General features: G+C 47.6%; 1 protein-coding gene across 2 annotated transcripts in view; it reads left to right on the plus strand.

Annotated features, from left to right (window-relative positions):
- The window catches only part of GAS7 (growth arrest specific 7), a 59,779-nt gene that overhangs the window by 12,571 nt on the left and 35,933 nt on the right, over nt 1-11,275 (plus strand). For both annotated transcript variants that reach the window (XM_017743192.1, XM_008640539.2), the window contains exons 3-4: nt 6,418-6,489; nt 8,037-8,122. In XM_017743192.1, coding sequence (XP_017598681.1) covers nt 6,418-6,489; nt 8,037-8,122 — 158 coding nt within the window. The remainder of the gene's footprint in view (nt 1-6,417; nt 6,490-8,036; nt 8,123-11,275) is intronic.

An 11,275-nucleotide genomic window follows, 5' to 3' on the forward strand; every position in this document is an offset into this window, starting at 1 on the left:
AAAATATTGCATTGTGCTGAAGAAACTCTCTGATGGGCTGCAGCTGCAATACCTCTTGCATTAGTCAAACAATTGCACTCCAGCTACCTTGCCCATCACATTAAATATTACTTATGTACGTATGACACCAGTGTTTGTGTGGCTTACTGCCACCTTGCTTTCACAGCTGAGGTCAATCTTACATGGTGTGTTCTTATTTCCAGCCTTTTCTTGTCTTTGATGTAAGGTCCTTCCCATTTACTAAACAGCATTTTATCTCCTGGAAAGCAGGAATTCTGCTTTCATGTAATCTTGATTCCAATTAAGGTCCATATATTCTTATCATCACAAACATCATTAGTAAAATGCCACCTGCACCAGTAAGTTCTGGGGCAGTCCTGAAATGTGTGGTTGAAAGTGGTCATTTCCTTGAAAGGTCTCTGAGTTGAGGGTTTTTTTTTTTCATGCCTCAGCAGCTACAGTCAACTCCTACTCCAGCTAAACTTACAAACTGCAGCTCAAAGAGTAAGTCACTATGGAGACACCAAAGAGATGTCAAGCATTTTTATTACACATTTTTTCTCATACAGTTAAAACGTTTCAGTGATAATTTCCCTCTGCTACAGGATGCCCTAGCTAAAGGGTAGTATAGGAACCTGCCGTGGTAAAGTGGCCTAAAACCTAGAAAAACAAAGTCTCAGAAAGTGCTGGAAATAGCATTATTATCACTGCTAAGCCTGCAGTGAAGGGCTTGCTTTTGTCACGTGGTGTTTGCAAAAGGAGGGGCATGGTAGATATCCCAGGAATCATTTTGAAAGATCAAGTGAGAGCTCTTGTCAGCAGCTTTTCCCATGCTGTGGAGGTGGCAACGAGCACCTCTCCATCCAACACATGGACAGAACAATTCAGGAGCTCCTGGATGGTGCCTGTCTCCGTGGTGTGTCTTTCAAGATTGAGGTCAAAAGCTGTTTGGCAGCCTCAGTCTCTCTTTTATTGAACTGTCTGGGATGGAAGTGGATTTTAGTTCTGACACCGCAACTCCTGCGGAACTAGTTCATGTGCTACCCGGTATTCTGCTTTCAGCACTTGTGTGCTTGACTCTCATGTTTGATGCAGGTGCAGAGAGATCACTTCTGCCTGCCTTTTTTGTCTCTTTTTATTAGGTATGAGGAGGGAGGTAAAAGCCACAGTCCTGGGAGGCCCATGGAGGAGTGTGAGGTCACTGCAGACAATGGTGTTGCAGTTCAGAGGCTCTTGCCTGAACTGGTGGTTTGGGCCTTTTGAACTGATACTGATCCAGGTGACCCATACAGGATTCAGTACTGCAGGGCTCAGTGGACCACAGTGTGGGAGCACAAAGATGAAGAAGCTGCTGTGTTGAATCAGGAGAGTCCACAGCCTTTGGTCTGCAGGAGGTCAGGGCTGGTCTGAGTCAGTTCTGTGAACTGATGCAGAGGTGACACCTCCTCGTTCCAATGAAACAAAATCTCCTTGTGCTACACATCCTCTGTAGAAAAGAAGGGAAGATATGTTCATTGCACTCTAATTCACACACTCCTTCTACTTCAAAAGTTTTGAATGGTTCACACCAGTCTCAGGGCATTGTGAGTGATGTTCCCGCCTTACGTGCCCAAACCCCCACACTACCTTGGCCATTCCTTTGGGCTTTTTTTCTACCACACACAATATCAAGAAATGAAGTGCCATGAAACCTTTGCCAGATCATCACAAATGTGGGGAAGCTCTTAGCCAGAAAGGGGACATGAGGGGCGAGACCTGTGACAGTTCTCTGCTCCTGGCTGGTGAGGTGAGGTTCAGAGCGTGCTGGCTCCAGGCAGATGTGAGGTTTGGGCTGGGAGCGCAGTACTGTGCTGTTCAAGGAAACCTGTTTCCAAAGCAGGGCTGTTTGCCCACCCTCTGAGTCACAGGGCCAACCAGTCTTTACCCTTTGGGGAGCCATGGACAGGCCACAAACCTTGCTGAGAGCCTATGGAGATGCAGTGGACAAGCAGAGAAAAGTTATAGAGGCTTTGCAAACTGTCTGCAAGGTGTTTCCTGCCTGCCACTGGCAAGAGTAAAGTGAATCCAAAAGGGAGGAGTTTAGACTGGGTGGGCCTGTTTTACCGTTCTGCAAATGTGACTTCTAGTTCTGCTTGTTTTCAGGACCAGTTTGGGAGAAGTTTGCAGGGTTTCCTCTTGTGGCATTGAGGGGGGACGTGTTCTGCTGCTGTTCTTCATCCATGTCTGCGTACCTTCATCCTTGGCCTGTGCAGCCTGCACAGCTTCAGGTTATCCAGGGCAGAAACTGGGTTTGGCGCTGCTCAGCATCACAGATTTATTGCTGTTAAAGCCAAAATAAACTCCAAATCTATTTATAAAGATGTGAGTTAGCCCCATTAGCTGGGTGACACATGGCAGGTGCTACAGATCCGTAACACCAGGAAAGGTTTCTGCACAGTAAGCAGACCCAGAGGTCTGCCAGCTTGATCTGCCCCATTCTTGTAGTTTAGACAATGAAACTATGGAGCATTTAGCTCCTAAAATAGAACTACACATGACACCGTGCTGAGGTACTAAATCCATTCCTGAAAGGAATATAAGCACACTCGTGAGGGACTGTGCTGGTACATAAAACCCTGACGTTTGGCTGATGTTGTAAGTTCAAACTGGAAAGCAGCTCCTTCAGGCTCAGAGTGCTACTGAATTCATGGAAGCGGGACCAACAATTCATCCTTCAGCTGCTACAGTGTGATCACAGAAATCCTCTGCTTCAGGATGTCCTCAGAAGCTGCGTTTCTTGACTAGCACAACATCCCAGAGTGTGTGGCTCTCTGAAGGCCTGACACATCATGTCATTTCTCATTCTGCCAAACAGAAGTGACCTTTCTTCCCCCAAACACCACAGGTTTCCACTTTCCTTTGGTAGGAAATGTTTCACCACTTCTGTGAAAACCCTCTCTGGTTCCGTTGGCTGGTGTAGCTTGGATCTTGTAACTATTTTTCCTTTTACTACGTCATTTCAGTTTTAACAAGTGGTTTTCTCCTGCCTCACTGTTCAGTAACCAAATTGCACAGAACCACGGAATGGTTTGGATTGGAAGGGACCTTGTGCCAGCTCCCTGCAGGGGACATGTTCCACTAGACCAAATGGCTCCTAGCCCTGACCTTGGGTATCTCCCAGGGCTGCAGTACTTCTTTTTGTTCACAATCCTCCTTCACAGTCGAGAATTGTCTGTAAGTTCACTGGTTTTCTTCACAGAGAGAGCCCCTGTAATGCATCTGCCTTTGCTGAGCCCTGGGCTGGCACCTGGGATTTCAGGGACACGGTGAGGTGTGCTGGGCAGGAGCTCCAGGAACATGCCAGTCTAGCCAAATTACTGGGTCATCTCTCTCAAAGAAGCCACTGGTTTTTCCTTCCCCACACTGCCTAAATGGTCTAATTAACATGTGGCTGATAAGAGAGGACAGAACTTGTTGGTGTTGGTCTGCCGGTGCTAAACTGCACTCAGAGTACAAGGCTTTAGCTTGACTGGAACATCCTCTGGGGAAAATTGTGTGGGATATAAAATCTAGGCCAGTATGGAATCTATTCCTAATAGCCATGATCACTGTTTTACCCCAGGGTTACGAGTAGTCTTTGGATTTTCCAAGCACCAGGATCAAAGGCTCCATGTGGTACTCCCAGACAAGACTCTGCTGTATCAGACAGTGCATTATCTCCCAGCAAGCCTTCTCTGTGTGTCTGTAAAAAAAGTCATCCCCCCACTCACTTCTAATCCCCACTCTCACTTCTTATCATGACTAAGCTGCAGCGAAATTGGTATGTTACAGTTTTACCTTGGTAAATGTAGTTGCTTCCAGTAGATGGCATTCCAGCAGTGCAGTCCTGATCCAGATTAGTTCCTATCCCTACTTGAGCTGCCAGAATAATCCCTGCACAGAAGTGAACTTTTTTTTCTCCTAATGCTCAAAATAAATGGAGTTAAAACAGTCTTGTTCATTTCCTACCCAATTAAAGATGTTTTTTCTGTTTTATGCATTTTATAGCATTGGGGATTTTTTATTTTTCAATGTGCTTAACTCCAAAGTCATTTTATTTTGGAAAATTTGTTGAGACACTGAATGGTTTGGGTTGGATTCACAAATCTGCTAACCACTGGGCACTGCTCTTTCATGTGTGAATTTTCTGCCCTCAAGTTATGTGTCTGGGTCCTCTGTGTGGCAGAGAATGAGGCGCTGCACAGCAGCTCCACAGCAGCCAGCAAGCAAAGCAGAGACCAGTTACAAGAAGCAGCTGGTAATTTTCACAGCATCACAGAATATTCTGAGCTGGAAGGGGCCCATAAGGATCATCGAGTCCAAGTCTTGAGTGAATGGCCCACACGGGGATCAAACCCACAACCTTTATGTTAGCACCATGCTCTGGCCAACTGAGCTATGTCTCTTTAACCAATTAATGACATTTCATATCTGTTTGGTAGGTTTTTAGGTATATTCCTCTGTAGGGTCTCAAAAATGCAAAAATCCTGGAGACAGATATGCTTGTGTAAAACCCCCAAAAAGCCCCCAAAATGAAGGTAACTCGCTTTACTGCTAATGTCAGTCAGTGCTGACAAAAACCCATTACTTCATTGACTGCACTGGGGTGCAGCATCAGAGGGCATCACATCCCCTCCCCACAGATCTCAGCTCACACTATTAATTTATCAACTATTTATAATAAAAAAAAAAAATCTACATGACACGTGGGTACTGTATTGTTTACCTTTGCCTTACAGTAAATGTAAATTAGAATTTGTCTTTATTTAACCATTTAACTTGTGGATTGTAAGCCAAGACAAGCTGACTCATAAAAGACGACTCTTTGCATTTCATTTTGCTTCTGTTTAGTTAAAATACTTCTCAATGCTTCTTTATTGACCTAGCGTGGAATTTATTTACTTACTACCCAGTTCACAAAAACAGACTAAAATTTAAATATTCCCCCGTGATTCAGCAAAGCTTCTAGTTCATCTGGTTTTGCACTTGTAAGGGAAGAAAAAGCTCAAAGTATTTTTCTTTGCAAGCAAAAGCAAGCTGTGACTTGGGGAGGGGGTGAGGGGGGAAGGATAGGGAAAGGCAGGGCGTGTATCTCAGGGACATTACAGGTGTGGGGGATGGCACCTGCTTCCATCTGGGATCTGTAATCCTGAGTCCTTTCCTGAAATAAGGGACCTAACGCACCCCTCGAGGACATCCCTGTGCATATATACACACACACACACAGACACACACATCTGTATGCATGTGTGCATGAATGTGTATATAAAGATAGGCCTTTTTATGGTTCTTGAAGCTGCTTGATGCCCAAATAAGCACTGACCCAGGACAGGAGGCCTTATGTGCCCTGAGGGAGGTGCTCACTGCCAACCCTAAACTGTTAATCCTTAAAGGCTCTCCTCCATCACCACTTGACCATGGTCATCCACAATACTGACACAGATGCAGGATTTCAGGCATTGGAAGAATTAGATGGTTGTTGATTGGGATTTTGGAAACAGCAGTTTCAAATAAAGCAGCCAAAACAGTCCTTGGAACTGATTACAGTGATTTGCTTATTTTCTTATTTGATACCATCTGGCAATCAGTATTGTTTAGTTGATTTGGAACTGACGTGCATTCAAAAGGAATGGTGCCTTGGGCTTTCTAGCTGGACTTCTGTGGAGTTGCTGCTCTCACTCCACTGTCTTCTGTTCACAACTTTTAAAAAAAGTTTTGCACTTAAATCTTCTGTCTTCAGCATGTGGTCAAAAAGAATTTTCCATTTAGTGAGAAAATGAGCGGAATGGTTAAACTTCAGAGGCAGCTGAGGGGGGAAAGCAGCAGTAGTCTTTGGAGTGTCACAACTTGTGGGACAGACATTTGCATATTCTAGCTGCTAAGTGACCTGGGTGGAAAAAAGGAGATTTTCCAGGGAAATAGTTTTTTCGGGGGAAAAGGGTGCTACGCTTGTGCATATGTCACTGAAAGCACATCTGTGAGTCACTCACAGCTGCCTTTCACGGAGAGAGCAGGGGCAGAGGCACTGCCAGTGCTTGGTGCCTGTCCCCAGGCTGAGCAGCACGGCTGGCACGTGGCGATGCCTGCAGTGGGCTGCACTTCACTCCACCCGGAAAGGCGGTCAGTGCAGGTGAGGTGAGTGTTCCCAGGCAGTGATCTGGAAGAACCAGTGATGCAGCTTCCAGTCTGCTCTGTCTCCACCCATCCCAGCTGGCAGCTATAGCAGGAAGAGATTAAGGAAGAGAGGGAGTGCAGGGAGGTGCAAGCATCTTCCTCACAGGGTAAGAACCTGGTTCAGAGGACAGTGAGGGTCAGACCCACTGGTTTATGTGTAAAAGTCATAACTGGTATGTGTGCAAAAGCCTCCATCACCCTCACACTGATGCTTCCCTTCAACAGAAACGACGTGGGAGCGGCCGAGCAGTGTCCCTGGGACTCCAAAGAGCCCTGTGTCACAGAAGAGTTCTGCAGGTACTGTTTGGTGCTGTGCCTGGCCACTGCACGGGGTCAGTCTGCTGCTCTGCCATTCAGCAAAGCAAAGCAAAGTGCTGTGATACAGTGGGATACAGACTTGCTGTGCTATAGAATCACAGAATGGTTCAGGCTGGAAGGGGCCTTAAAGATCACCTTGTTCCACCCCCTGCCATAGGCAGGGACCCCTTCCAGTGTCCCAGGTTGCCTGTCCAGCCTGGCCTTGGACACTTCCAGGGTTGGGACAGCCACAGCTTCTCTGGGCACCCTGTGCCAGGGCCTCCCCAACTCTCACAGATTTTCTCCTAATCTCTGATCTCAGTCTACCCTCCTGCAGCTTAAAGCAGTTGCCCCTTGTCCTGTCACTCCAGACTCTTGCTTAATGTCCCTTGCTATCTCTCGTGTAGCCCCATTAGACACTGGAATAGGCTCTGAGGTCTCCCCAGACCCTTTTCTTCTCCAGGCTACACAGTCATGAGAGTGTAGCAGAGCAAACGTGGTGGGGCTTTCCCTTCTGACCCATCTTCTGGGCTTTGGTTTCCCTGCCAGTCCATCTTCTGTCTGGGTGCCTGAAGTGTCCACTCAAGAGCTGGGGCGGCTCCTTCTGGGAGCACAGAGGCCAAAAAGTGGCCCAACAAGCACTTTCTCAGTTCTGCTGTCTGACAGGGCAGGGAAATCAAAGAGCTGCAGATGCACATGGGCTGGCTGATGCTCTTCCACGCAGAACATATGCACAGTGAAGCGTTTTAGCATGTGATGGCTACAGGGGTGACCATATGTATCATCTCTGTCTTGACTTGAGGTTGCAGGGAAGCAAGTAACAGAGTCAGATGCATAACTGCACTGAAAAGCACTGGGTACTGCAGAATGACAAAGCAAAGCAAAAATTACTCTAGAATAAAAAGTGTTAAATGTAAAGGCCATTGCTGCCAGCTGACTGTAAATAATGCAGGCTGGAGGATGTTTTCTGTAGAAATTTTCGGATGGATGTCCCTCTTTATTGCTGCAGCTGAGTTGGTAGTCTGCATGAAGATTGTGCATTTCGTTGTGACCAAGGATTTATAATGTAGTTGAGTATCTTGTTTTAACACTACTTGGAGCATTATTCCTTGCTCAGTATATTAAAAAAAAAAGGCAATTTATAGTTCCGTGCATGAACCATAAACATCTTACAAGGCTTGCCTTCTTGACATGAAAACTCAACTCCCTTAGACCAGTATTTTTTGGATGCCAGGTGCCCAGCAAGCCACTCCATCACTCTCCTCCTCAGGTGAATGGGGGAGAAAACTCCCAGCAAAAGGCTCGTGGGTTGGGATAAGGGCACGGAGAGATCACTCACTGATTATGGTCAGTGCAAAACAGACTCCACTCAGGAAAATGTTGAATCTGTTACCAAGCAGATCAGACTAGGGTAATGAGAAATAAAACTGTCTTAAAACACTGTGATCTATAGCTGCATATTCAGTTATGGGATTAGTGTTTAAATTTGTGCAATTTTTCATTTGCTATTGGCAGCAGGCCCGCTAACTCTCCATCTGTTCTTACAGTGAATGGCTACTACATCTCTGGGTCCCCAGTACACCAACTCGACTCAGGGCATATGAGCCTCCGAAAAACCAGCGGGGACCCCCAGGTAAGTTTTTGGGAAAAAGCCAAACAGCAGAATCTAAGAATAAATGGGTTTTTATTTAAGTAGTTTAGGAATCCACCCAGAGCAGGAAGTCAAGAAGTCATTTTCTTTTAGAAACTCTCAGATCAGACAGATTTGTTGCATGCAGAATAGTTAGTCTTTGTGTCGAGCTGGTAAAACAGTAAAAAAATGTCAAGATCCTTTGGATTTTTTTTGTCCTATCGCTCCTTTCTGGCCACTTCAGTCACTATTAACAACCCTATGAATTTTCCTGCCACTCCAGCCTGAAGCCTGGGCCTGTGTCCAGCACAGTCCTCTCTTTACACTTGCACATCCGCCCATGTCTGTATCTCATTGTGTTTTCCTGCAGCTCCAGCTTTCCCTCCCAAAGAGAGTATTCACAAAGAATTCGTCCAAAGCTTTTTTCTCAATGACTTCATCCACTCCAGCCTGTCCTTTCACAGCCCCTCCTCAGTGCCTCACCCAGCACTTCACCCCGAGTTAACCTACAGGATGCTGACCTGTGGACAGTTGGCCTCCCCTGTCTTTGTCCAAATGTCCAGTAAATATCTCTGCACTTTTTCTTGCAACACATCCATACATATCCCTGGGAAAGTCTTCCCCACAGGTCTGCAGATGCAGCACAGGGCCCTCTTCCAGCTCCTCCCATGAAACTCTTTGCTCCCTGCCAAAACACCACCATATGACCACATGACTGCCACAGCTGGTGGATCACACTCCATTTGGGATGTGCTTCCCCACCCTCTGGCGTTTCCCCCCACTGGTCCCAGACCTGAGTTTTCTGTTTCATTTCTGTGTGAAAGGGCTGAGTCCTTTTGCAGTGCAACTCCTTAAATACCGCTGGGGAAATGCGTGTTTCATTGGTGTGCTGCTGCCATGTGAACCTGGCTTGTCTGGTGCTCTCAGTGTCTCCCTGACATTCTCTGTTTCTTGGTTTAAATTTTGTGTTCTCTCACAACTTGTCCCGCTTTGCCTCAACCCTCTTTCTCACGTGCTGCCTAAGTAGTTCCCTTCAGCCTTTCCCTCAGGTGGTCTGTTTCACCTAGGTCAGTATTTCTGGTTTAGATTCATGGCATTTCTCATGATACAGTGCAGCACTTTGCATTCCCTATTTCTTCTACATCAAACATCTTGTACTGACTCCCTGTGCTGCTGTTTCTCTGAGAAATTTGCCCAGGCTGGAGACAGCGAGCACCTAAACGCAGTCAAAAGCATTTTAGAATCTTATGTAATGCATCACCAGACACCCCTGTCCACACATCTGCTGTGAATTCCTCAGAGAACCCAAATAAACTTGTAGTCTGTGACTTCCTTCAAAAAAACACAGGTGAATCCTTGTGCCAAAAAAAATTAATTTCTCAAGGTATCTGACTCCCATGTTTTTGTAGTTGGCTTGGAACACGTCAGATTAACTGACTTCTGCAGAGCTTCCTTTGTAGCAACATTTGCTACCTTCTGTTTTCACGGTGCTGAGTCTTACTCAAATTCATAGACACCTTTTCAGTCAAATTCACATCTGAGATACCTGAGGAGTTACAGAGTCACAGAATGGTTTCAGCTGGAAGAGACTACAGACCATCCTGTCCCCTTGCCATGGGCAGAGACACCTTCCACTATCCCAGGTTGCTCTGAGCCCCATCCAACCTGGCCTTGGACACTTCCAGGGCTGGGCAATCACAGCTTCTCTGGGCAACCTGTGCCAGGGCCTCCCCACCCTCACAGGGAACGATTTCTTCCTACTATCTACTCTAACCCTGCCCTCTGTCAGTGTGAAGCCATTGCCCCCCTTTTTCTATCACTCCAGGCCCTTGTCCACAATCTCTCTCCAGCCTTTTGTAGGCCGACTTCAGGTCCTGAAAGTTTGCACTAAGGTCTTTCTGGAGCCTTCTCTTCTCCAGGCTCTCTCAGCCTTTCGGTGCCATGCACTGCTTTGCTCGGTTGACTCAACCATGAGCCTGTCGGAAATCCCTGTCATGACTTTTCTCATTCCCTTCATCACCTCCATGATACTTTCTTTCCATTGCTCCTTTATTACAGGTTTTTCCAAATTGAAGTCCTGGCTTCACCCCTGCTTTGAACTAGTTCTGAATCTCTATCTGGCTGCTGGTGGCGTTAATTCTCAGAACAGCTTGTGTCTGCACCCGTTTGGGAAGCTGCTTTTCCTGGGAGCTGTGGCAGCTTTTGCAGAAGAGTCCTTAGTAAGGAAAGCATCTGACCATAAACTCGTGGTTGCAAGAAGCTGTTCTGCACACCCTCAAAGTCTTTTTGGCCTGTCTCTCTATTTCCTTGTGTGTCTTGGGCCATCCTGAGCTGCTTTGCTCTGACTGCCTCCTTGTCTGTTCCTGGCACAGGCTGTCTCCCACTGTGGAGCAGCTCCGTGGCATTGGCCAGGATGCTTTCTTAGACCTGGGCAGCAGCCACCCTGCAAACAAATGCTGGCAAGATCTCTCCAGCAAGCTCAGCCACATTTCTTGGAAACAGGTCAGGGGGTGGGGGGAAAAGCCACAACTGGGAACAACACAGAGCTATGCTGTGCTGGGCACAGGGCCAGACCTTGTTTATGGCTTCCTAGAGAGCAGCTAAATGCTGCCCGTTCAGGTTGTCACAACTGCCACCAAGGGGACAGCAGAACAGCCATGGAACTGCACGTGTGTGGTGCTAGGCACGATGCTGCTGCTGCTGCTGGGTGTTGAGTCCCAGGATGAGCACTGGGTGCCCGGGCAGTGGGATTTGGGGTGGGAGTCCTGGCACAGCCCAGTGATGATGCCAAAAGCGATTCACACGCTGCGGATCAGCTGTCACAGCATCTGAGCCCCACCAGTGACCCTGCGACAGGTACAGGGGGCCACTGCCAGCCTGGGGGGACTGTGGGACGCATTTGTGTCCCTGACCCCAGGGGGACACGATGCCACCCTTCCACACACAGACAGGCAGGAACGGTCCGATGGCAGGACACTGCCACCATCGCTGTCCCCAGCAGCGGATGTCACCGTCCCCGTCCCTCTTCTCGTACCCAGCAGGGCAAAGTGCCACCCCGTGGGACACCAAGACTCCTGTCGCTGTCCTCAGGGGGGTGTGACGCCCTCATCCCACCCCCGCCGTCCCACGGCGCTGCACGCCCCGTCCCCGGCTCGG

Source organism: Corvus brachyrhynchos, unplaced genomic scaffold (genome assembly GCF_000691975.1).
Source record: "Corvus brachyrhynchos isolate BGI_N302 unplaced genomic scaffold, ASM69197v1 scaffold148, whole genome shotgun sequence".
Classification (NCBI taxonomy): domain Eukaryota; kingdom Metazoa; phylum Chordata; class Aves; order Passeriformes; family Corvidae; genus Corvus; species Corvus brachyrhynchos.